This window comes from Struthio camelus, chromosome 13 (genome assembly GCF_040807025.1).
Source record: "Struthio camelus isolate bStrCam1 chromosome 13, bStrCam1.hap1, whole genome shotgun sequence".
NCBI classification, from domain to species: domain Eukaryota; kingdom Metazoa; phylum Chordata; class Aves; order Struthioniformes; family Struthionidae; genus Struthio; species Struthio camelus.
This window is the reverse complement of record NC_090954.1, coordinates 23,723,524-23,748,892: the sequence shown is the minus strand read 5'-3', so window position 1 is coordinate 23,748,892 and position 25,369 is coordinate 23,723,524. Positions and strand designations below refer to the sequence as shown.

General features: G+C 41.1%; 1 protein-coding gene across 17 annotated transcripts in view; it reads right to left on the bottom strand.

The window, feature by feature from the left end:
• The window catches only part of ANKHD1 (ankyrin repeat and KH domain containing 1), a 125,165-nt gene that overhangs the window by 3,262 nt on the left and 96,534 nt on the right, over positions 1-25,369 (bottom strand). For 4 of the 17 annotated variants that reach the window (XM_068959862.1, XM_068959868.1, XM_068959876.1 and 1 more), the window contains 16 exons: positions 24,895-25,070; positions 24,051-24,213; positions 22,755-22,850; positions 21,708-21,824; positions 20,427-20,601; positions 19,571-20,033; positions 19,042-19,119; positions 16,721-16,867; positions 15,257-15,367; positions 13,536-13,685; positions 11,623-13,238; positions 6,462-6,656; positions 5,118-5,369; positions 4,055-4,230; positions 2,476-2,640; positions 1,994-2,040 (listed from right to left, as the gene is read on the bottom strand). In XM_068959862.1, the coding sequence (XP_068815963.1) occupies positions 1,994-2,040; positions 2,476-2,640; positions 4,055-4,230; positions 5,118-5,369; positions 6,462-6,656; positions 11,623-13,238; positions 13,536-13,685; positions 15,257-15,367; positions 16,721-16,867; positions 19,042-19,119; positions 19,571-20,033; positions 20,427-20,601; positions 21,708-21,824; positions 22,755-22,850; positions 24,051-24,213; positions 24,895-25,070 (4,127 nt within the window). Of the gene's footprint in view, positions 1-350; positions 798-1,546; positions 2,041-2,475; positions 2,641-4,054; positions 4,231-5,117; positions 5,370-6,461; positions 6,657-11,622; positions 13,239-13,535; positions 13,686-15,256; positions 15,368-16,720; positions 16,868-19,041; positions 19,120-19,570; positions 20,034-20,426; positions 20,602-21,707; positions 21,825-22,754; positions 22,851-24,050; positions 24,214-24,894; positions 25,071-25,369 lie in introns of those variants that run through there. The other 13 variants (XM_068959872.1, XM_068959871.1, XM_068959873.1 and 10 more) reach the window with 13 other exon arrangements.

The window sequence follows — 25,369 nt, the reverse complement described above, 5'->3', positions numbered from 1 at the left end:
AGTGATACAGGCCCATCTTTTTAAATGCACTCACTGCAGACTAACTGTGAAGCCAGTTCTGGAAGCCTTGTCAGCCTTTTGTTTCCCCTAAACTGTTCTTGGGTAGTGGCCAATGGCAAGCAGAAAACAGGATGGCTACAGCAGACCTTCAGTGCTCTTTGCTAATGCAATATCTAGGCTAACTCCCAGTCTAGGCATCATCCTGGACCAGGCACTAGAAATTCAGTCCCTATCGCAGGCCCCTAAGCAGAACTATCTTATCCTTTCGACCGCATTCACAACAATTCACACTGGTAACCCCAAGAACAAACACCTAATTAGCACAAAAGCTATTGTATTACAATACCATTTTTTTCCTTCACCATTTGCTTTTAATATAATTACTGTTAACACAAGTGTTTCTCCTTTGGCATTTGCATTTATCAGGATCGCAGTAAAGGCAAAAGTTCAGGTTTTTTGCTTTTACTTGTTGAACACTAGGTAGAATATCTGAACGCATCCAGTACTCGGATACTACTTGTGCACTTCATATTTCAGTACTCCTGAATATTCAGAAGTAACTGGGACAGAGAACACACGCCATTACATTATTTCAAGAGTTCACATCATGCAAGTTATCACTGAATCCTCTTTTGGCTGCTCCTTCCTCATGTTTTTCCTGGGGAAACCCTGCTGTTGCATGTAAGGAATGGTCACGAGGAGGAGGAAGGAAGATGGGGAAGTCTCCATCTGCTCTCTGGTCTGAGAGACCATTGAAAGCGGCCCAATTCATTGGGCACTTTGTGCACTGTAGTTACCTGCTTGAGAAATGGACCAAATATTCAGTGTAGTTACTGCATCAGCACTGAGCAAAAGTAGAAATAAGCATAGTCTTAATGCAACGAGTGGAAAGCTTCCAAGGCACAGCGATACTGGAATCAGTATTGCCTGTGTGGACGAGTGAATGTGTATCTTAAACAGTATGCAAAAAGCCCCTTCTTCCTCATGGAATTGACTTGAGGAGCTCTTACCAGATTTAAAGGGTTATAAAATTGAATACATTACATTATTCTCTGGTGGGAAGCGGTCTCTGCTTTCCTAGTATCTGCTTCTGAGTAGCTGGTCACAGAGAATCAGGTGAAGAAACCCTGCCTTTATCTAGGAACTACCTCAGGTTTTGCCTTCTGCAAATTAAGATGTTATTGGCTGCCAAGGTGTCAAGTCAGCCCTTATGTCCAGCCCCTGAACAATACCTGATATTTCAGGCAACCCACCTGAAAAGAGAGTGCTAAAAGAAGTAGAACTAATCCAGAAGAAAAAAAAAACACAACAAAACACACACACACACACAACCATGCTCACAGAAAATAAAAGGATAACAACAGGCAAGGGGAAGTACTCAGCAGACTTTGTATCACAGACAGCTGCAGCTCAAAACCCTCCTCCCATTCCCCACCCCCAACTGCATCCATTTGCTAATTAAGAGATCCTAAAAAGGTATACCCCTGGACATGGCAGCTACCAATGACAATAGGCATCCTCTTCCAAAATTCTCACACACAACCTATAAATACTGTTTGCCTTTTATTGAATATTCAGGTAAATATTTCACATTAATACAGGCTACATAAAGTAGAGCCACTATACGACATGAAATTTACTCAACTTTTGCTCTTATGTAAACAATTATACATGTATTTACCACCCTAGAAGGTTGAAATAATGTAATCATCTAGTTCTCTGCTGCATACAAGTAGCATTCAGTAGTGTTTAGCCAAAAGCACTAGTTTCATCTGATTTAAGTTCAAAATGGCTAAACTAACTGGAGAACAGAATCAGTCGTATAGGTAAATCAATTTGTTCTTATACAACGGGCAATCAAGTTTCCATTGTTACAGCCCACAGAAAATTGCTTAGTTAGGCACATTTAAAAAAATCCCCAGGGTTCTTCAAGGTCATAAGGTTTCCCAAACAAGGCTAAAAAGGATAGACCCCCTTAAATCAGTTGACGTACTTGAGATGCATGTTTCCAATGTGAGGTGCCCAGGTGCCAGGCCAAATCTATAGCAAGAAGAAAAAAATCAAGTCTATTATAAAAACAAATAAAGGTTCCTTTAACAGAGCAATTAACCACTAGAGGGCAAGCTTAAGGCTCCCCCTAAAATACAACCAGAACATCAAAAGGCTGGGAGCTTTCAGCTCTGGCCAGGTTTTGACTGACAACACCTGTAAGATATTAAGTAGGCATATAAACCCTATTGCTTACAATAAAGTTTTTATCTTGCTGAGCATTCTTGAAATTCTGGTCATTTATCTGAAAGCTGCATACATTTACAAACACACGCTGTAGGGAAAAAAATCATGCAAGCAATCTTAATTCTAGTAGCTAAGAGTTGGAAAAAATCCCACCTATCTAGAATAAGGAAAAATAAAACAAAGCATAACTCTGTAAAAAGTCCCATATAAGTAAAGGTGGAAAAAACGCAGCCACAGTACCTGCTGAGCATCAGTACATTCAGTTGAATTTTGGACAACTTTGATCATAGGGTTCCAGGCCGGGTCTGGAGTATGAAGCCCATTAAAGAGAGGGCCTCCCGGGCCATCTGCTAGCTGAGGGTGTGAAGGTATTAGAGCGCCGCCGTACATGGAAATTGGTAGGCCCTAAAGGATCAAAAAAGGACCATCAGTGAATAAGGTAGTGGTTATGAAAGATTACCTTATTTATCTTATGCTTCTGTGGTGCAGTACACTTCATCTTAACAACACCAGAGCACTTTTCAGAGATTACATCTACCTCTGAAGTGCTGGGCTAGGAGAGACGCAAGGACAGCCCTAGAGAACAATGACGAGGACAGAATACACTGAATCCAATCTGGAGTTTTACTAGTGTTGACATTTTATCAGGCTTCTTGTTGCAATGGGTAACACACAAGCATAAACCACATTTGCCAAGATGACAGAGGCAGTTCAAACCCATTTGCAGTGTTCACACATTGGTAAACAACTTAGCAGTGAGAAGAAAAGGAGCACCACTGCTCTTCTAGGCAGAGTTTGGAGTACAAAGACTTTCAAGCCTGAGCTTCCAGGCAGTTTACCCATTTTCCTGATATTACACTTCCCCAGTATGCAGCCGCCTCTGCACAATGCTTTCAGATAACCCTGTAAAGCTGGACATGACAGCCTTACAAAATAATGTGAGTGTTCCCTCTTCTCACCTCTGCAGCCCATGATAATCTTATTGCACTCAGAGCTGCAGCCAGGGGGCTGCACTTCAAAGTCCTTACACAGTTTGAGCCCACAAGATTCTCTGAGCTGAAGATTCTCTCCTGCGTTGATCTGTTGATTTGCAATTCAGATGATCCCCAAAAGCACATGCTACAGCTACTTCTGAAACATGCTGTGCAAAGATTTGCACATGCTGCTGAGTGCATGGTCCTGGACCTTCCTCCCATGGAGGCTAAGCCAACTATAGCTTGGCTACATTGCTTTGCCTCAAGCTATGATACTAACACACAAGGCACAGAATTACAAACGGTTCTCTCATCCTGCCCCATTCTTAAGAAAATCATGCGGTATTCACAAGCATAATTTGCACTGAGAGCATTAAATGTTCAATCAGCTGCAGGAGTAGAGCAAGCCTTGTGATACCAATGTTTTCACACGAGAACCCTTGCAACCTGTAACTTCTAGCTTTGTTTAAACAGGTCTCTAGGTTTGGACAGCATTTCTAGTCAGCAGGAAAGTACTAGGACGAAAGGAGTTTCAGGACTAGGTGCAGCAGCAGCAAGGGTAGAAGAGGCATCTACATACAGTGTAAAAAAGCAAAATGGGATACAGTCCAATTAGCATGTGGAATAAATCTGTGCCTCAACGCCAATACCTAAGGCTTCTCACACCTACTAGCACAGTGAAACATGTGAACGAACCAAGGACTTTCCAAACTGATGTCAGTTTGCTTCAGAAAAAAAAAGCGTCATGAACCCAGTTCTTCTGAGGCTTATACTGCCCAAATCATCCTTTCGTAAGAAAGACTTTGGTTGTTTTACAGCCAACGTTCCAACCTCCAGTAACTTACTTTAGAAAAATCCACAAAACTATTTGGCATAGGTTGGTGGAAAATATTTGAGGGAGCCACTATTCCAGAATCATCTCTCTCCATCGGCTGATGCTGAGAAAACGTGCCCGGGTCTGACAACTGCTGATGCATTGGATGACTTCCCATTACAGGCTGAGACCAACCTGACAAGCCTTCTGGAAAGGAGAAATTGTAATTAGCCAATTTCAATCAATTGCAGATACTCTGGAGTACAATTCAACAGCTGTAAACACCTACACAAATGCAAGGGATTCCAGCAAACACATACAGTGCTGCAGAACATCTTAGGATTCTGTTCTGAGCAAAGGCAGACCTCGTGCAGCCTATGCAAAGCAGGTATGACACTTGCAATTTCCAGGCCATTACCAAAAAAGGAAAGACAAAAGTCTGTGTTCTGTGCATCTGTACTGCTATGGCCTGTCACGGGGAAGCTGCAAAAGGCGTACCCTATGTAAGGGTGGCCACACAGTCGCTTGCTTTCCCCCAAGCTCCCATATCCTATTGCAGATGTAACCACCACAGTAACGGGAGGGACAGGGGGGTGGGGGGGGGGGAGCAGAGAGAGGGGGGGCAGAGAGATGTGTGGCCACACATCTGACTTGGAGAAGGATTCCCTTAAGAGGCCAAAGTTGTTTACTTTAAAATTTCATATCATTCAGAAGACTTGGTATGAAATATTTGAAGCGTTCTCAGGGTTTGCAATTGTACTCTGGCAGAAAACCCAGGCTTGGTGAGTACCATCTACACTAAGAGAGAGAAAAAACAATGCCTTCACTGATCAACACTTTCACATCACTTGGACATCATTTTTCCTTTGAGGACATATGGGCAAGTTGATTACAGATTTTTATTTCTAGATTCAAACATAATATTTTGTTTTTATCTTCTTTCTTCCGATTATGAAGCTTTAGTGCTTATTTCAGAATCTGGAATTTCATTCCTCCTCCCTCTTTCCCTCTCCAACTTTCTTTTCAAATATAGTGTTTCCACAAAGCCCTGATGGTGTCTTTATGCTAACTCAGACTGTACAAAACAGACTTACCAGAAACACTGTTAACTCCAAAAGACCAGATACCGCTATGACCAACAGGAGCTGTAAAGTTGGTTCCTAAGGGAGTTGGAGTGACAGATCCACCCTGTCGAATTCTAGCAAGTCTTTCTGTCCCGATGGGAGGGGGTACCTTTCGATCCTGATTTGGGTTACCCGTTTTTGGCTGGCCCAAGTTAGAAGGTGCAGAAGCAGCTGAAAGGGGTGAAGATGATCCTGAGGAAACTGATGGAATAGGAGATTCACCTAGTGAAAAGAATATTTCTCTTGCTTAATTACACACAAAGCACACAGCTAGCCAGTGTAAACGCTACGTCCTCCCTCCCTCCAACATTATCTTATGCGAAATTATAAAAAGGTTTTCTAGGCTTTTTTTGGCAGAGCATTTGCATTGTACTGAACATTGTCCAGTCTTTCACAGAATTTCCATTCATTTTATCTCTAAAAATCAATGTTACAATACAAATGCTTTCAGCCATCAGAATCCTGTATTATTCTCCTGACACTACATTAAATCTAAAATAATCGCAAGAAAGAGTAAGAAACATGGAAGAGTTTCAGTAAGATGTGAAGCATCAGCCAGAATACCACAGGCATCGAAGCAGCCTGTTTTTGGTATCCACCACTCCCAGCAGAAGAGAAACTAAAGTCTGCTTCCCAAAGCCACACGTGTAACATAGGAGCATAAGTTCCACCAACTTCAAAAGTGTCACTGACTCTCTTTGGGAAGTCCAACTTCTTTTAGGCACTCATTTAAACATTTTGGTTCTGAAGCTCGGAGTGCTAATGAAGTTGCATGAATGACGTGAAAAGTCTCTCTGCTTAAGACTCTGAATCAAAGGCCCGTATTTTCTGTAAAGCTACTTCCATGTTCTTCCCATTAAGAGGAAAACCCAACTGTTATCTCGGATGATATATGAAGATTTTGGAACGTTTTAGGTAACATTAAATAATTCCAGATTCCCAAGTAAAAGAGTCAAGTATAATTTCAATCCATGGCAGACATGTCATTTTCACCTGCTGTCATACTTGTTATGATTTAGAAGAGAATTTTAGCTTTGTACCCTCACCTCCTGCTCCCTGACAACTTCATAAACCCTCCTCTTAAAGCCTAGGATGACTGAATTTTTGCCCAAATATGCCCATAGCAATGCTACCGAAACTAGTGGCATTTTACATGAAAAGAGAAATCAGTAAAGCTTTAGGATTGGCACATAATCCTCACAGATGCTAAAAGCAATTGGAAAAAAACATTCTGTGCATCACTGAGTATTTTCCTCTCAAGTTACAAAACTACTATAGACAATAACTAAGAATTTATAGATAACTAAGACAGACCCATGAAGTTCCTACATGAATTTGTTGCGCTTGTCCAAGGATGTGGTGAAAAATGCTGTCTGTTAAAGCTGGGAGTCCCAACAGGCGCTGGCCCTTGAAGGTAAACCCGTGCTCCTTGTATGTTTGCTGAAAAGCCTGTCAAAGGACCTGAAGAAGAAGTTGTAGAGCTGTTGGATGGATCTAGAGAGGGTAAGCCTGAAATAAACATAAATTTGATTAAATATATCTCTCTGGGAATCTTCTTCAAAGCACCAGAAAGATCAAGTGCTCCAAATAATTAAAGCATTTCATCACCTTCAGAGGTATCTGCACATGGTAAGTTTGTTTTACAGGTGCATAGTTCTACCTTAGATGTAAATCAACAGAAGGCTTTTCTGCATGTTCTTTGATTTAGCTTAAAGTTTTTAAAAAAACAGCCATCCCTTGGACACCAACAGGAATCAATCCTGGCACGGAAGGCAAAGAAGGAAAACTGGGAGAGCGGCAAGAACGTTTCCATACAAAAGGGCTACATAGAAGTCAAGCAAATAGGAATACAGGGCTTTGTCAAAGTCTTTATGGAGTCAAACACCAAGGAAGCAATTCACTGCACTACAGTTTTTGCCGTCCTGCACAGCTACGTTCACATGTAAATTGGTCAGAACATACTGCATCCAAGGAAACAGGGCTGACAATACCCAGCACAACAGGTGAGAGGGCTGCTTTCTACAGCGATGTATGAGGAAGGGAAAGATGGAAAGAAAGTTCCAAGACCCACAAAAGTGATTAGGGGAACTAGTTCTTGATTAAGCCAAAGCTTTTAAGTACTATCCAAAATGTTTTAAAAGCTTTCATCACACTTTATTACCTAAGAGCAGAAACAGGTATGGCTGTGTTTACCTGAGTTTTGGGTTTAGTTTCAAGGGCCTATTCAACAAGACTACTTTCAAATTCATTAAAACATTTCAGAATGACCACAACCAGGACTAGCCATATTGCTGCAGAGTAAGATTGAAAGCAAGTACCTACTTATACCCCAGAAGTCTGAAAGTAGCAGTGGTGAAAGGCAATAGCTTAGGTTGTAAGCTAGGTGCTCCCTCCTTCTCCTGAAGGTGTTACTGTAAGTCATGTGTTTTCCCAATATTAAAACCAGGAAATATATCAGTCAAATATCCCTGCTTTATTGCTTCTGAAAGTGCCTGATCCACAGCTGCATTTCCACTGCAAGCAGCTCAGGGACTGCATTCCATCTGCTGCTGCTCAGGTTCTTCAGCTCTTTTTTCACCTCCACTGGAAGTGCTGATCAGTCCAGACCAACTTTCACAGCTATTCCACAGCTTCTAGGACTTAAAGAGTTTCATAGAGGGCTGCTGGCCTCAGCATTGTACAGCATGCTAGGGCCAGCACAGCATAATGAATTACATGCCTAGAAGACTAACCTTTCCTGAGGGAAGTTCCTATAAAGACTTCTCCAAAAATCCTTCCCCTGCTAGCAAGCACTGGGGAAAAGCAAAGTAATGTAACAGCAAGTGCTCCTGCCTAGATGCAGAAAGCCAAGAAACCTAGAGGGGTGGCCTGTTCATGTTAACAGAAGTAACTTGCTAGATTTGAAGAGGTTGCTGCCTATGAGGACTGCTAGTTTCCTAAACAGAGAAAAAAAGCTTTAGACTTAGGAAGGGATAGCTCTTTTGCGAAAGATGCCAAATAGTGCTTTTTGAAGGCTTGGGAGGAGGGGGACACAGCTTTCAAAGTGCAACGACCGTAGAGCTAATAGTTTCGGCACTGCTGTGTGTTTTCTGCAGGTACTAGAAGAAAGAGGAACAGCCAGAGATAAAGGAATACACCAGAGTACTAATTTTTCAACTCATAAAGAATGCTTTCTATTATCATCTTCTTTCATAAACAGGAATGAAAAAAAGCTTTACTCAATATTAAGAATGGCTTCTGTGAGCAAAGACTAAGGGAATGCTAATTTCAGTTGCCAGCTTCCTAATTATATATTTACCAATAAAATCAGATTTTACAATACTAAAAATTTTGCAATAGCATACTCTGAATTCATGGCCAAGGTAACTGCAAACCCTTCATTATGCTCTGAAAGCATAATTGAGCTTTAGGGACTGGTGTATTAATCCCACACAAACCCTGCGCAAAACCCAGTTTATCAAAGCTCCCAGATACTTTTGCTGAGATTAGTTAGCTTCGGGGGCTAACTGCACCTCTAGAGAAACCGCAGCAACACTTGGTCACTCCATATGAAATAGGAAGCCCAGCCGTTTCATAGAGCTTTGAAGTAACGTGCTGCTTTTTAAGCAGGCATATTTCAAGTTCAATATCCCAAACCTTTCAATGCTACACGAGCAGGGTCTCAAATACTTTCCTAAAACATAGAGGAAGTAAGCATTAAGTAACAAATGCATTTCTTCTGGTCTTCTCTGCAGCCTCCCCAAACGATCAGGCTAAATCTGCCCTCACTCTGCAAGTTGCTAGGACTAGAGAGCTAAAGACATAAGTAGGGCAAAAGGCAGTTCCCAGAACAGATCCACAGCCAGTAAGGATATTGCAGCAGGTACCTGTGGCTCAAAGGAATGGGCAAATCAGAGAAAATTCAGGTTGCAACTGAGCTTACCCAAGAACAGAAAAATGAGAAAAGCACTCAGATACCACCTTAAGACAGAAAGGTGACACTTGCTTAACAAACAAATAAAACCAACAACCCCTCCACGCTTAAATTACTCATAGCCAAATAATCAATTTTAACAAAAAAATCGTCAAACCAATTTAGAGGTGATCGCCAAGAGATGCTAACTGTTGGACAGATTTGCTGTAACCCAGCGGTGCAAGACAGGCACACCAGACAAACCTCTGCTTGGTAAGGTAGAGTCAGAGCTAGAGATTACAGGACTGGTATCTATTTGATGACCATTACTATCCTCTCTCATCATTTAGAAGCATACTGACTCATTAAGCATGGCCCCTCATATTGCTTCATGTCCAGCAGTCCTGTATCCCAAAGCATAAGCCAGCAACGACTGGACCTTTCTTCCCTCCTTGAACTCTTCACAAAACCTGCCACTGGAACCTATAGCAAACACTCCATACAATCACCAGTTCATCTCATCTCAGAGGCTGAGCCCAAAAGAAAGGCCTATGTATCTGTGAAGAAGTACCAGTGAACGATATGGGTGAACAGAGCGAAGGACCACACTTATGCTTTAAGGTAAAGGCATTACAGAGGTCCTCAGCCTACTATTCGCCCTTTCTTTCCTCACTACCACAGCTTTCAAATGCCCCCTTCTTTAGTTTCCCCTAAAGTCCCTCTCCTTTTGTGAGGGACAAAATTTAGATCCTATAATGTAGGTCATTAAAAGTAGTATCAAGCAGAAGGACAGATTAAATAAATCAACTGAAGACATGACAAAGCAGTCATCTGCAGCCAGTCTGAATTTCAGGGGCACATCCACCTATTTTCAGTTGTTCTTCATTTTTCAATATCCCAAACCAATTCCAGCTTGGAAAATTGTGTTCTGCCCAAATATTTTTGCACTTCAGATGAGAATAACTTCATGTTTTTCCTCGCAAAAGTCAACTGCGTAATCTGTCCAGGGGTAGCTACTTACTTACCCTTCCTAACTCGGGGCAGAAATGATTCTCAATTACCTCTTAAGTATTTAAACCATTTAAGCATATACAAGGGACAAAGTCATTTTTCCTAATGAAAAACTGATGACCTTAGCCTAAGGGAACAGCAAGATCTTTTGCTGCTATGGGATGTCCCAGTTAGCTGTCCTTGCATGTGCAGAATCTGATAGTCAGGATTTCAGCAGAGCCCATTTGCTACAAAGCTTCCTTCCTGAGGAGGGGGCATCCCAGTAGCAACCAGCTCCCAATTTAGAGCACCGCAGAGGAAAAGGTAAGCCCACGTAAAGAGTTTCTGAAGTCTACTGAAGTCAGATCCAGTTACTTTACCTTCCACAGCCTGAGTTATGACTGGTTCTGCTTACTGCACTGGGAATGAAGATGGCATAAGCTCTCTAGCTGTTCATGTGCTTTGCAGTGCAGCTATGCAGTCCAAATCAAACTGCTGTTAAGAGAGTTACAGTCATAGCAAACACCTTAATGCTGTGGTTAAAGCTAATCTGAGAAAAGTAGTCTGGTTTTCAAAAGTCCTGAACCTTTTTCAAATCTGCCGAGATGAGTGGGAATGCAGAACACTTGAAAGTCAAAGTACCGAAGTGTCCAAATGCAGTATTCAAGTCCTGAATTATTAGTTCAAAGATCTAACATACGGGGGGGGGGGGGGGGGGGGGGGTACAACTTCAAAGCAAGGCTCTTTAGCTACCCAACTTTAAGGCACCATAAATGTATTATGGCAAGAAGGAAGGAGAAAAGGGGATGGAACGTACTAGATCTCTTGAGGGTCCCTTCCAGCCAAATGGGTGCAGCCAGACACCTGCAACACAGTCTGAGCGCTAAGAAGATAACAGTCCTTAAGGCAGAGCGCAGCAGGGAAGGGAACTCACTGTGAGTGTTCCTAATCCACTTAAATTAAAAGCAAGTCAATTTGAATAACTGTATCTTAACAACTGAAGGACAGTAACTTCCCAGTAGTACACCATACAACAGTACACCAACTTCTCAAAGCACACTATAAGTTCATTAGAATTCTAGCAAAACAAAGTGAAATCATCCTTTAGCCTACCGGATCAGGGCCACATCAAGAGACAAAGAATACAGGGAGTTTATGCCCTCAGAGCCAAGGTGGTGCCCCATACTGTGGGACTGCAAACCAGTGCATGCATTCACTCCTGGAGCTGGGGCTCATCAAGAGTCCTGCCCCTGCTGCTTTGGGTTCAGTATCATGACATACCATTCAAACCCAAAAGCGAAATCAGTGCTACTCTGAATCCTACAAACAGGCAGAAGAATTCCTTCCTCTTACAGAAGATCAACAGTGCTCAGTGCTACTTCTGCAACACTCCCAATATTTAACATCCTAGAAGAGCTGGAGGGGGGTGGGGGTGTCGTCATTTTAAAGAGCACTTGGATTAAAACAGGTCGACCTCATTATACTAGCGTCCTCTAAGTAACATTTATGAATTATTTCTCAAGCAACTCCAAGTGATCAAAGTGTAATGGATGGAGACAGAATTCTGTTCAGCGCATGATCTTAGTGACTTACCTACAGGACTAGTAGAAACCCGTTGGGAAGGTGGCCTGAAACCAGGAGCCTTGGAGTTATCAGGATGCACATTTTCCACATGTCCTAGCACAGAGTTATTCAGAAAGGTAGACTGAACAGTGAAAGACGGGTCAGCTGCTGCTCGAGTGGAGAGTGGACAGTCTCCCCATCCTTGGTTAGCTGGCACCTGGTTGCTATCAAAAAGACTACTAAAGTGATTGAAGAGAGTTGCTGGCCCAAAGGTAGGAGGCAATGATTTGTTTCCTGGATTAATGTGCATCTGAGAACCGTTCATAACGTTCATGGCTGACGAAAGCTGCACTGCAGCAGGTGGACCTTGAGAAGGCGTTAAAGGAACTTGATTCGTAACAAAAATAGACTGAGGATCTTGATGCAGGTTTGCATTTGGTACCACTGAATAGAAAGAACCTCTGGACTGCATCCTGTGAGTAACTCGAGGTGCTGGTACAGCTACTTGAGGTAAGTTATTGTTGTCCTGATTATCTGCAACAACTGACCTGGGTGATGCTAAGCTTAAAGAAGCGGGTTCTGAGCTGGATGAAAAAGGCATTGACATAGAAGGATTGATCTCTGACATGCTGGTTGGCAGTACTTCATCTTGGACATTATTCAGCGGTGCAGGGCTGCTAGATGGGCAAGTTTCTGCAACTCCTGAACTGCTGCTAGTTGACATATTGCAACTACTTGCAACCGAAGATGGGGCGCACACGTTTCCAACTGGCTGGTCTGGTGCTGACACCTTCTCTTTGGGCGCTGAGACAGCTGAGAAAGAGTCCGTTTTAAGTGCAGAATGTTGCGTCTGTGGAGCACTGGAGGGCAGAAAGGCTGTGGGAACTTGCCCATTGTTTGGAGGTGCAGAGGAAGCAGAGGGCAGAGTGCTACAGGTGCTTGTCACAGTTGAGATCGCCGTTGCTGCAGTACTTGTCTTGGGAATGCAGGCAAACAATTGCTTTCTGACCGAGGAGGGAGTCCGATTACTTGTTACACATAGCGGTTGGGTGGAAGCAACTACAGAAGAGACAGTAATGGGACAACTAGAAGTAGCTAATCCAGGAGACTCTGTCTGTAAAATATTTCCATTCTGACTACCTACGCGACTTGAACCATTATGCTTTGGAGAGCTGTTTGTGCTGCCAGGGTTAACAGGTCTCACTGGGAATGGTCCCCAAGTGTTCGGTGAAGGCGAAAAAGTCCCTCCAAACTGGGCCATAGGTAAGCGAGGGTGCCGAATCTGTTGCATAGTTTGGGCAGCCAGCAAGGCAAAATGAGGGTGAGAATAAGCTAGAGGAAGAGACACTGGAAAAGATGAGCGCACATTTGCTGGGACATTCTTATTTAATTTGTTAGTAGGCTGGAAAGTAGATAGTGTTGATGACTGTGATGTGACCAGAGGTGGTGCTCCAAGAGGAAAGGAGTTTTTGTTTGAAGCAGATGCAGTGCTGACTCCAGATGAAAAGTTTGCATGGATTGATTTGGTAGTCGAAGCAGGTGTTCTTATGTGAGTTTTAGGAATCAAGTCTTCCAGTTCCTTGGCAGGATCTTGAATAAGTGCATTGATGAGTTGCACTGCATACCGAGTTGACTCTGTACCACCCCTGGATTAAATACAACATATTTATCATTTATATAAGGAACTTTGTACATTCTGCAGCCTCATTTTATAACCCGATATGCGAGTATATCGCATGCTTAATCAAGTAAGCTATTTCTTCACTTTTGCTTATCTGAAGGATTATCTTTGAATAAGCAGGTCTTAAATATTTCTTGGCAGCAATAATAAATGCTGTATTCTAGAATCAAGAAGCTAAATATGTCCTGTCTTAAAAAGCAAATAAACGTCCTAGTAAATTACATTCTGAACTAACTCAGAGTTTCTTTTCCAGATACTGTACCTTATTGTGATCATTCTCTCTCCATTCTTATCTTTTTGTTTATCTACATCAATATGGGCACCAGTGACATCTTGGATTGCTGTGATGTTGCATCCACCTCTTCCCATTATTCTAGACACGACAGAAGCTGGGACAGATAATTTCTTTGACCTATATCACAAAAATCACACATTTGTGAAGCTTGTTTAAACTTCAGAGCCATAAAAAAATCCCTTGTCTGACAAGCAGCTGAACCAATATTCTTAAGCTTCAGGGCAGCAAGTGGTTTTCTGCTGATAGCTTTTTTCACCCTTTGGACCCCCTCTCAAACTCTCCCACTCAAATTACTCATCATCCTCAGTACTCAATAGGAATTCTTCAGAGCATTGATTCTACCACTGTTACGTCACAGATGTATGCACCTCATACACTGCTTCAGAAACACTTCTGGATTTTACCTTGTGTACCTTTAAAGTGAGACAAAACCTTAGTTTATTGACCTAAATTTACATAAATAGCACTGCTTCAAATATAAAAGCCCATGGCTTAACTATTTCTACTGGTTATAGTAAGGAGAATGTGGTTTTCCAATACTTTCCCAGCGATCAGCTCTGTAATACCATTTGCATGCACAGTTCTTTTAGTATCCACCTCTCTCAGATCCCAAGTGAGAAACTATACCCCATCTGAAAGTTTACAGGTGACACTACACAACAGTGGATGTCAGACTTAAACTGTGCGGTTCTGTAATTTAATGAGATGCTGGAAGCCACTATGAAGGCAGCACAGATTTTCAGAAGCAGGCTCATTTTCAGGCCACAACCCTGTAACCTGTGGGTTCAGTAAAATAGATCAATTTAGGATTTTTCTAATATTGGTGGGTCAGTGCAGGCATACAGTACTGGGAAGTCTTTGAACACAAACTATGCTCGCATCCAGACCCCAGCCAAGGTCTCTCTGGGCCACCATTGTCCCCAGACTTTAAAGGCTGGACTTCTCAAGCCCATACACTGCTTTCAAGCTTGCTAGTGATGTGCAGCAATTGAACACTGAACAATTAGAGGGGATTCAAAAGGGTTTCAGAAACCACTGTGATCACAGTTCAAATATCTCTGAACGCTGCACAGATCACCACCACCCCCTGAAAAGGCTGCCAGCTTCACCTAGCTATTCCAGTCTTTGAAACTTAAATAACTTGACCAGCTTGACCAATTGTTTCTCAGTTGATGGGATTTAAAGGAAATACATTTTATTTTAAGCATATCTAATACGTGGAAACATTCTAAAGCATCACCTTGTCTTTCTAAGGTCTTCCTCCCTCCACCAGGAGACACGCACTACAGACCCTCCCCCTCCCCCCCCCCCCCCCCCGAAACCATGCTCTCAGAACATGCAACAAGCCCTTATCCCAATACTGTTTCATGCTTTGGACCTTCTCCCCACCTCCACTCCAAGGGCTCCTCTCTCGAGGTAAACATCCCAATCACTCCCTCCCCAAATTGGGGCTCCCATCCTCACCTAACTTTCAAGACATTTCCACATTGCTCGCAGGGCTTCTAACTGTACTTTGGTCTCCTTCCACCTCATTCCACTAGGAACCCCATACCACCACCCCGGAGACACTCCTGCTGAAGAGCTCACCACAATGCCCAGGGCCCCGGCCCACCCATCACCCACTACTTTTTCCCTCCCTACCCACCAAACTCAATGGTTTTTACCTTGAAAAGTGCCCAATACCATACCTTTTTGCTCCTGAACAGCAGCGCCCTCCTCTCTGCAGCTGAAATTGCTCAATTGGTGTTGGCTGCAGAGTGTTGCTAGGGGGAGGGTCTTTCAAAACTCTGCCTACTTGCCTGTCAAGGGTAGAAGGGATGTTTTCATTGGTTACTTCTTTGATAGACATCCCTTCTAGCCAGTGGGATACTCACAGGGAGAGGGGAGGAGAAGAATGAGTCTGGACTCTCCTGGTCTCATTTCAGACCAGGAGAGACTTTAGGAGATGAAGACATGCATGTCCTGGGCATTATGCAAACACATCTGAAGTCGCCAAAGAGCTCTTTGGCTGGACACATGCTTTGCCAATCGGTCAGGACAGAGAAAACACTAGTACAGAACACTTTATGAACATATTTGTCATGACCCAAGGCCCGATTCCTCAGGGATTAGGAAAGTCCAGGTTTTGGATGCCATTTCTAGAACCCTAGTGCCTCCAACAGAACAGCAGACAATACTCAACAAAGCTACTATGAGACTTAAGAGACCCAGGAAGAGAGATGCAGGAGCTGCAGGGTCGATGGCGGGGTCTGTGTGCAGCCCTGGAAAAGTCAGCTGCCTATTTAACGGTTTCATGCCTGCATGACTCACCAAGTGGTGAGCAGTCTGCGACCATACGTTTAGCGAGGACACGTCACAGTAGAGAACACTGATTGAGAATGCAACCAACGGTGGAAGACTGAACCAACTCTCTAAGAGTTCAAAGGCTTAAGTTTTCAGACTAAACTGCCTTTTACAGTCCTCTGTAAAATTACATTCTTTGCACGCACTCTGGAATTCTCTAAAATGGGTATTTCTCGTCACTATAACTGCAGCAAAAAAGCAGCAGGGCAGGGTAAGTGCACCCAAAGCATCTGATGCTTGTGTGTTCATGCTGCATTCCTTTTTGATAAGGAGAAGGAAAAAGGAAAGCTAGATGACCGTTTCTAGTTACAAGCAGTAAATACAATAAAGGTTACAAAAAAGATAGAGTAGTTAATGGCCATATAATAAAAATCAGTACATTTTCAAAAGAAAAGCATGCTTTGTGGATAATCTTAAGTCTAACTGCACCTCTGTCAACCACTAAGGTCACAGAATTTTAAGTGAAATCAGCAGTCAGGGTCAGCAAAGCACAATGAGGTTTAGCATTACAACGATCATCTACCTGTCCTCTACTTTAATAACACCTGAAGTCAGAGGTTAAAAAAAATAAACAAACAAACAAGAACTTTAGTGCCAAATAAAATGTTCATGTCCTATTTATCTTAACTTAATACAGAGCTACTGCAAATTAGGACTGTAATTTTTTTCCACAGCACTGCGAGCATGAGGGCAAGGGCTTTTATAAATGTAATTAATTAAATAATCTTGTTGGATATTCTATGTTGGAGCATAGTTTATAAGCTAAAAATAGTTCATACATAGTTTTCAAACACAGAATTAGTCTTTACCTTCTAACCACTTCTTTCCAGCCTTCTTCTCTTTTCTGGCCTCTTTTTGGACTAGTCAGATTCAGCTTTACATTTGGAGAGGTCAGAGGCAGGGAAACAGGTTTATAAGTAGTTGACAAAGAATTTGAATTACCTTCACCTTCGAGTCTGGGAACAGAAATGTACTGATTACAAATTACAGAATAAAGCCGACAGCATTACAGTATACATATTCTGGAACTTAGAACTACTAGCACTAACTGTTTTCATTCTTATTTTCCAAATGGAATAACCATTGAGTGACTTAACAGGTACTTTCTTACCATTTAGTCCACAGCCTGTACCCAAAAAGCAGAGAGCTAAACCGAATGAAGCATTCGGGACAGATTAAATTAGTTTATAATAGGCGGTACATAACCACCATACACCCTGGTTATGCACCTATACTGTGTTCTCCTGTTTGAATAACTTTTTATGAAAATGTTACCGTGGTGATATCTTTCCTGCTAGATATTTGAAAGTGTTAATTTTTCAGCTCTTATTCTAACACATCGCTTGGAAAACAGGGAAGCGCTTCCAGAGGCACAGAGATTATAGGGTTTTTATTTATTTACCTACCAATTAAGTCAATTTGGAAGTAGATGCTCAAAATCACTATATGTACTAATACAGCTGAAGCAATAGTCTAGTGATAGAAAAAATGCAAAGTTTGAGCGCACGAGACAGGAGAGAGAGAGAGAGAGATAAAAGAGGTAATCTCTTATTAGGCTAACTGATCTGCGTGGACCAAAAAAAAACCCCAAAAAGCAGCACAGTTCAGGGGGCTCACAATTTCATCTGCAGCACTGAAACAGAAGCAGCAATCTTTAAAGCTTTAAGAGTCTTTAGAAGACTAGCCTAAAGTGACTTGCCTCAGCAAATCTATGATATAGCAGGAAAATTTAACTAAGGACCTCATGCTTCAGCTAGATATTACTATGCTGAGCATCAGTCCTCCTCTTCACTACACACGTTATTCATCCATTTTATTCCTCTTTCTTTACAAAAATTTATGTTCATTCTGTCTTCTTGCAGTTTGTGTATGCTGCACTTTATACAAACCTGAGATCTACACATATTTAAGTAACCCAAATGTACTGACAATGTGAAAAGCAACATTTTGAAAATAGACTTTTCACAATGACAGCATTTTCTCTCCTCACTTTAGTTAAGTTTTAGTCCTGTGATAAAACACCTGTCCAGGTCACTTAAAAGTTCCTTACAGATCTTTTAGTTGTCCTCAGATAACTATAAGGTTGAGGCAAATGGAACAAGAAAACGTATATGAAAGAGAAAACAGCAAAGTTCATTGTGGAATATCAATTACAGAGTAAAAGCTAAAAAGCTTTCTTTTTATTCCTGCTTTATCTGAAAATGTCTAGGTAAGCTTTTAGAAAAGCATCATTATGAAGTCTGAGTTTTTATTTCAGTTGCAATAACCTTGTCACTGGCATGTCAATGTCCAAAGAGAAAAGGAATTCAGCAAGAGCAAATTTGGAAACAGTTTTCAGAAAAAGTCTGCTTGGTGCAAGAGCCAAAGAGCATCTGCAGAAGTTAATACTAGCCCCATTTCGGTATTTCTAGTCTTGCTTCTTACGTATATGTTTATCTAACAGAAGCATTTGCTCCTTTCTTCGATATACAGAGTAGAAGTATGCAGTTAGTTAGTCGATCCTGCTATAGGGCCTTGCAGAATTCCAAAGGCTTTTCTAGGAGACCTTGGGTGAGATTCAGGCAGAAATAAATGAAGTTCGTAAAACAGAACATGGATAGAACCCGATTTCTAACGTTCTTAAAGGTAATCTAGAACTCCCTACCATCACCACAAGGGCTGACAAGTCTATTCATTCTGATTTTAATCCTCCAGCAGGGGGAAGTGGGGGAGGGCTCAAAACACAGCTCTCCCCACCCAACTGTCCCAACCAGTATGGCTCTTGGGAGAGTCCCCCCTTGCTTGCTGTCCTATATGATCTCATACTTAACATTCTTAGTCAGTCAGGTATTCTGTGAATCAACATACCCCCCGCTCCTAAACGTTAAATTTATTTTTTTTGGGGGGGGGGGGGGGGGGAAGGGGATGGGGGTGGTGGTGGTCAGATTCATACTGCTTATACATAGAAATTAGCAGATTGGAACTTGTTAGTTAAGGACTACAGGTTTAGAATCTAAGCTTTCTGGTTCGGACCAATGATCCAGCGTTATAGCAGATATTAGCTCCTTCATTAGCAATTCAAAGATCTTTCAACTCATTTCATATAGCCACTGTACAGTCATCGAGTTCTTTTAGTCCTTTTTACTCTCACCTCTGGCTGGACAAGGTTAAATCAAACTGGCCGTCAACCTGACAGGCGAAAGGCTCGGAGTCATCAATCTCTTCCCTCCTTAAAACAAAGAGATTGCTATTCAAATGCAATATAACGAAACCATTTAAAAAAAAAAAACCCACAAGTTCATCAAACTACTTCTGTAAATAGATTATAAATAAAGTTGACATTTACTTTTTAAATTCCTATGGCATTCACTTTAAAACCTATTCTAATATAGTTAACAATTAGCTATAGGTGCTTAAGCAGTGCAGAGATAGAAAATTGAATATTTTGCTAAAGTAGTATTAAAAAATGGCCAGCAATACCAAAATTATATCTTTGGATTTTTAAACAAGTTCATTCAATAAAGTTAATAGTATTATTTAATAGCTATGCGAATAGAGCAAACCTCTCAAGATTTTGGGAATGCACTAGCTGATGTAAAGCTTAAGCTTAAAAAAAAAAAAAAAATTTACAGTGGCATAGACAAACACTATAAAACAGGGAAACAACAGTGAGGTCTCACCTTGTTGGGGTTTTTGAAGCTGATGCACTTGTTTTTTCTTCCTGAGAGGGGATAAGCAATGAGGCATAGCGCCTCTCACCAGAGGAATTTGTATCCATTGTGAAGTTCAACTCTTGGCTTTTACCTCCACTGCTACTTTCACTATTGCAATCTGTACTATCCAAGTTATCTGAATCACTGTTCCCACCTGCACCTGCACCACCACCTCTTGGCTCTCCATTTATTTTATTTTTATCTGCTTTTTGCTGTGCTAGAGATATATGCTGATCTGGCAAAATTATCTGCATGTTCTGAGGAGTCTCTTTTGTTTTATTTTTCTTATTTTTTCTGTTTGTGCTAGGTGTAGTCACCACGTTAGCTCTCTTCTTCCCAAAGGCATTTGTGAAAGTAGTTGATGTTGCAGAGATTCCAATTGTAGTCGTAGTGGTTGCACTAGGAGGCTCTATAGGAACTTCTTGCTCCACTGGAAGAAAAACAGGGGATATCAAGTCAGAATCACAACACACAGAAATTAGTGCCCCGGACCGAAGACACTGTAGCTCAAGTTACACTCCCTGCTCAGCTGTCAGACTATTAGCACTAGATTCAGCCATAAATCTTCCATGAACAAGACAGTTTAGCTTTGGGAACAGGGGGAAGAAAAGTGAACGAAGCAGTTGTAACAGGAACACTGATAACCGCCCATCCAAATTTCTGACTGCAGGGGGAAGAACCAGAACAGAAGCTGTGTAACAGTGTCAGAATATCAGAGAAGCCAGATTCCAGAAATGGGCAAAAAAGAGGAGAAAAGGAGGGGGGGGAAAAAAAAAAAAGCAATACCACAACTACAATTTTCATAAAAGTGCATGTTCTTTACCTTCATCGTCATTTTCTTCTTCATCATCATCTTCTTGCAGCTCTAGAGTTTCTTTAGGCTTGTTTTCTTCATCTTCCTCTTGTTTTCTTTTTTGTTCTTCTTTCTTCTTCTTTCTCTTTTCCTTTCTCTTCTCCCTTTTAGCTGCAAGAGCTTGTTTTCTGCTCTCCTCTCTCGACTATGTAGGAGAAAAATATCCATACTTAAACATTTTCACAAACAAAGACCAAGTTATACTTATAATTCAGATCTTCTCCAGGAATCTAGGGGAAGGGAGGAAGGAGAGGAGAACAGGATGAACAAGGATGACTTTGTCACATACTGAATCATTATGCAGAAACTGGATAGACAATGGGGCCAGCTGGTCCCCAAAACTTCTAAGGAATGACAACAGAACACAACCAGAACAGAGGTATTATAAATATTTAATTTTACTGGAAAGCAGCAAAAATCTCTTGTTATCTCAGTCCTTTCTCAAAAATATTTAATAATTTCATCAATATTTCTGTAACTTTTCAGCACTTTCACTCAAAAAAAATTTTCAGAGTATTTTACAGAATAAACATGGTATCGTTTTAACCACTTGTTGTCAGTATGAGGGGTAAGTCATGCCAACTTTGCTATACTGTAGTTTTGCACAGCAACTGATAGGTGTTCAACAAGTCAGTAACCTGGAAAATTTAATAAACTAATATAGAACCTGGCCAAAACTTTGGTCATTAATAAAGTACTATATCAATTCTTTATCAAGAATTGCAAAAACCTCCATTTAGTGAACCCATTAAGAACGCTTAAGGGGTTTCTGCGTTATTCTAGGACGCTTATCAGCATCTCAGTGAGAGATAGGTTGACTTTCCCACTATTTGCTCAACTCCATCGAGCTCATCTAGCAGCTTGTAGGTTTTCCTTTGTAGAATTGAGCACAAGTCCACGGAAAAGTACACCTTACATGAAATATAACATACTACATATCAAACCACTGAGACTGAAGATCTCTCTTAGTCAAACTTATTTTCTTGCTCAAAGTAATGCAAGAGAGCTACAACCTAAGGTAACCATCACCAAGTCCAAACCCAAGCTTTCCGAAAGAGGACAATGGAATGGCTAAAGGCAGTTCTAATTTGCCACCCTCAGTATACGTGTTGCTTTTTATATATTAGAGGAAGGAAAGCAAATACAGTCACATCATGAAGACTACTGCCCCAAGAAACAGAAACATCAATACAGCCTACGGATTTAGATGTAGTTTGAAGTGTTACATTACAATAGCAATTCTCCACTCACTTTTTCCAAGTCTAGCTCCTTCAGCAGGATGGTTGCATTCTTATTTGCTTCTGCAGCCTGCTGGTCTTTAGCTTTCACAATAGTCTCCACACACTGGTGACACTTTTTCAACAGGTCCTGGAACACAAACTTTTCTCACTAAAACATCTGTAAAACTAAAATTAAGGACTGAGGCTTGCTCTACAAACATGAGATTGATTTCCCTGTATTCATAAACATACAACTACTCCCAACACAGTAAGACTCGAAACAAGCTAAACCCAAAAGCTAAACCCAAAAGCTAAACCCAAAAGCTAAACCCAAAAGCTAAACCCAAAAGCTAAACCCAAAAGCTAAACCCAAAAGCTAAACCCAAAAGCTAAACCCAAAAGCTAAACCCAAAAGCTAAACCCAAAAGCTAAACCCAAAAGCTAAACCCAAAAGCTAAACCCAAAAGCTAAACCCAAAAGCTAAACCCAAAAGCTAAACCCAAAAGCTAAACCCAAAAGCTAAACCCAAAAGCTAAACCCAAAAGCTAAACCCAAAAGCTAAACCCAAAAGCTAAACCCAAAAGCTAAACCCAAAAGCTAAACCCAAAAGCTAAACCCAAAAGCTAAACCCAAAAGCTAAACCCAAAAGCTAAACCCAAAAGCTAAACCCAAAAGCTAAACCCAAAAGCTAAACCCAAAAGCTAAACCCAAAAGCTAAACCCAAAAGCTAAACCCAAAAGCTAAACCCAAAAGCTAAACCCAAAAGCTAAACCCAAAAGCTAAACCCAAAAGCTAAACCCAAAAGCTAAACCCAAAAGCTAAACCCAAAAGCTAAACCCAAAAGCTAAACCCAAAAGCTAAACCCAAAAGCTAAACCCAAAAGCTAAACCCAAAAGCTAAACCCAAAAGCTAAACCCAAAAGCTAAACCCAAAAGCTAAACCCAAAAGCTAAACCCAAAAAGTTCTATATTAAATGGAGACACACAAACATGAACATTCAGTTTTGAATACTTAAGATTTTCACATGTATATTTTTAATAGAAATAGTGGCCTGGGTCTTTTCTCAAAGTTAACTCACCTTGTCAGTTATAGTTGCTATGTACCGCATGCATTCAATGTCTGAAGGAAACTGGTTTACTTCTTTCACCAGGAACTGAACTACTTTCACATGCCCCTAGAACAGCAAAGAAAATTCTAATCTGTTTTGTGTACAGCTGCTGCCCCTCATCATTAACATACAAGTTTGATACCTGTTAGTTCAGTGTAAAGACTAAAAACAAGAATGTTTCTGCTAAATTGCTTTGGGAGATGAGAGGTGATTAGTTTGCTCTGTGCTGACAGTGTGTTTACTGTTGAACATTCTGGTGGCAAAGAGAGACTAAACATCGTTTATTATTTTAAAATACAAGTATCAGATCAGGCCTGAGGGCACAATCAGCTCTTTGCGTTTTAATGCCAGCAGATAAGGCTCTCTTCAGACCCTGCCTGTCACCCATACTCACCTTATCACCACTCACTCCACTGAGCTAACATAGTTTGTTCAGTGAAAAGGTAAGCCTGATTAGAGAACTGAACCAGCTGAATACTATCCCGCAAGGATACTTTCTTCTGCTGCTAGATCCACTCCTTGATGAGGTATACTGTGCAACCACAAAAACAATACCTATCTATTGCTTCTGAAGTTATCTGAAAGCAATGGAGACACAGTGGTGGAATGCTCAGCGTTGTTGCTTGTCAAATATCTGTATTCATAGGTATTTGTTAAGTATAAGGCAACTGCGGTTGGACATTCTTCTACTACAACTATGCTCCTAGCTTCCAGAAACTTCACTGACAAACCATTACAAACTAATGTTCCTGCTGCCAAGGAGAAAAGGCAGTAACAAGAAAAGTCAACAATCCAAAGTCTAGTAGAGACAACAAGACATTGGACATGAGGTCTGAACCTAGGAACAGTGGAACAGGAGGACTACATTGGGACAGCTTATTACAGACTGGTACAGTGCCTATCGCTAAAGCAAGACTGGATTAGGTTGTGTAATCTTTATCATGTTCCCCTCTAAATTCCTAATCTCAAGAGCGAGAAATGTGAAAAGTTTTAACACTGCATAAGCAGAGATAAAGTTAACATGTTTTATGGAACAAAGCTTTTCACCTCTCAAAAAACAGATCTTTGTGAAGTGCATCTTAGCTCTTCTCTAGAGAGGGTCTAAGGTCTGCAGATGATTACCTTAAAGCAGGCATTTTATCAAAATAGTAATTTTGGTGTTTTATATTTGATTCTCCCAAGACTAAACATTTAGATTTAAAACCAAATGAGAAATTCTGTTTTGAAAACAGTTAGCATTGAAACATAGTCAAGTTGTTCTCCTACCTTGCGAAATGCTGACATAAGAGGTGTAATTTTCCGATTATCAGCTGCATCCACATCTGCTCCTGCTTGCACAAGCAACTGAACTACATCATAGTGACCACCATTAGCTGCCAACCAAAGAGGTGTATTTCCTTTCTTGTTACGAACATCGATATGCGCTCCTCTAAAGTAGTACAAGTATAATTGAGTGAAATAAGGTATCAGTAAAGATGGAAATCAGGAAGCAAGATAATGAAAGATCAGACTACAATTGAATATGCAACTTCAACCACTGAAATCCAGTGTCTAGATGTAGAAATTCTGTCCCCAAGATCTTCTTTTTTTTAAGCCACAACATGATAAAACGAAGACAATTTAAACCTCTCCTACTCTCACTTCACAGCAATGAACACTCACCTAACTTAGCCTTCTGCATCAGTTAGGCAACTAGCTAACAAAGAGCTTTTAACTAATCTTTAGCTTTGTGACTACTCAAAGTGCAAAGAAGCCATTTGAGATTTTAGCTGCACACAGGGTTACAATTTAATAGCTCCAGTGCTATTTCCATGCTCTGCTCCATAAGGGATAACAGGACTATGCTCATGTAGGAATTGTTGGGATTACTACATAGTCAGCATAGCTGGACACTGCTTACCTCTGGTCCCGGCTGTCTACCTAGCTTCATTAACACTGGAGTAGTAGGATACTCCAGAGTTATACTGGCGTAGGGAACAGATGACACCGTACTTCCAAAGTTCCCTGTTCTCCTTGCTATCAGATGTACATAACAATGCAAACAAGGGCATCCTTGTCACAGAAAAAAACAGCTACAGAATAAGTATGCTACTAATAAGAAATAATTTACCGATTAATCAGGAGCTCACAGAACTTGTAGTGACCCTTATCTGCTGCAATTGTTAAAGCTGTATCTCTTGAGGAAGGCACAGGCGGAGCATTAACATCTGCTCCTTTATCAAGAAGAACTCTTCCAACCTCTGCATATCCTCCTGAAGCAGCTTCCATCAGAGGTGTGAGACCAGTCTGTGCAAAAAGAATGAGTTACACATTGTGAAATCTGTATAGAATTACTTCAGATTATATTAAGGATTCCTATACATGTAAATCAAATTTTTTTTATTTAACTGCTTATATTTACTTTAAAAGTCTAACTTCAAGCATCTTTCTCAAAAAACATCTTATTGGGCTTTGATTTACACCAACCTAAACTAAGTACCACCAGATACCCACCTGATCAATGAAAAGTTTACAAAGAATCTCTAAAGTACAGATCCAGATGCAGATGCAGGTGTTTCTACAAAAAGGGCCCCAAACCAGGCTTT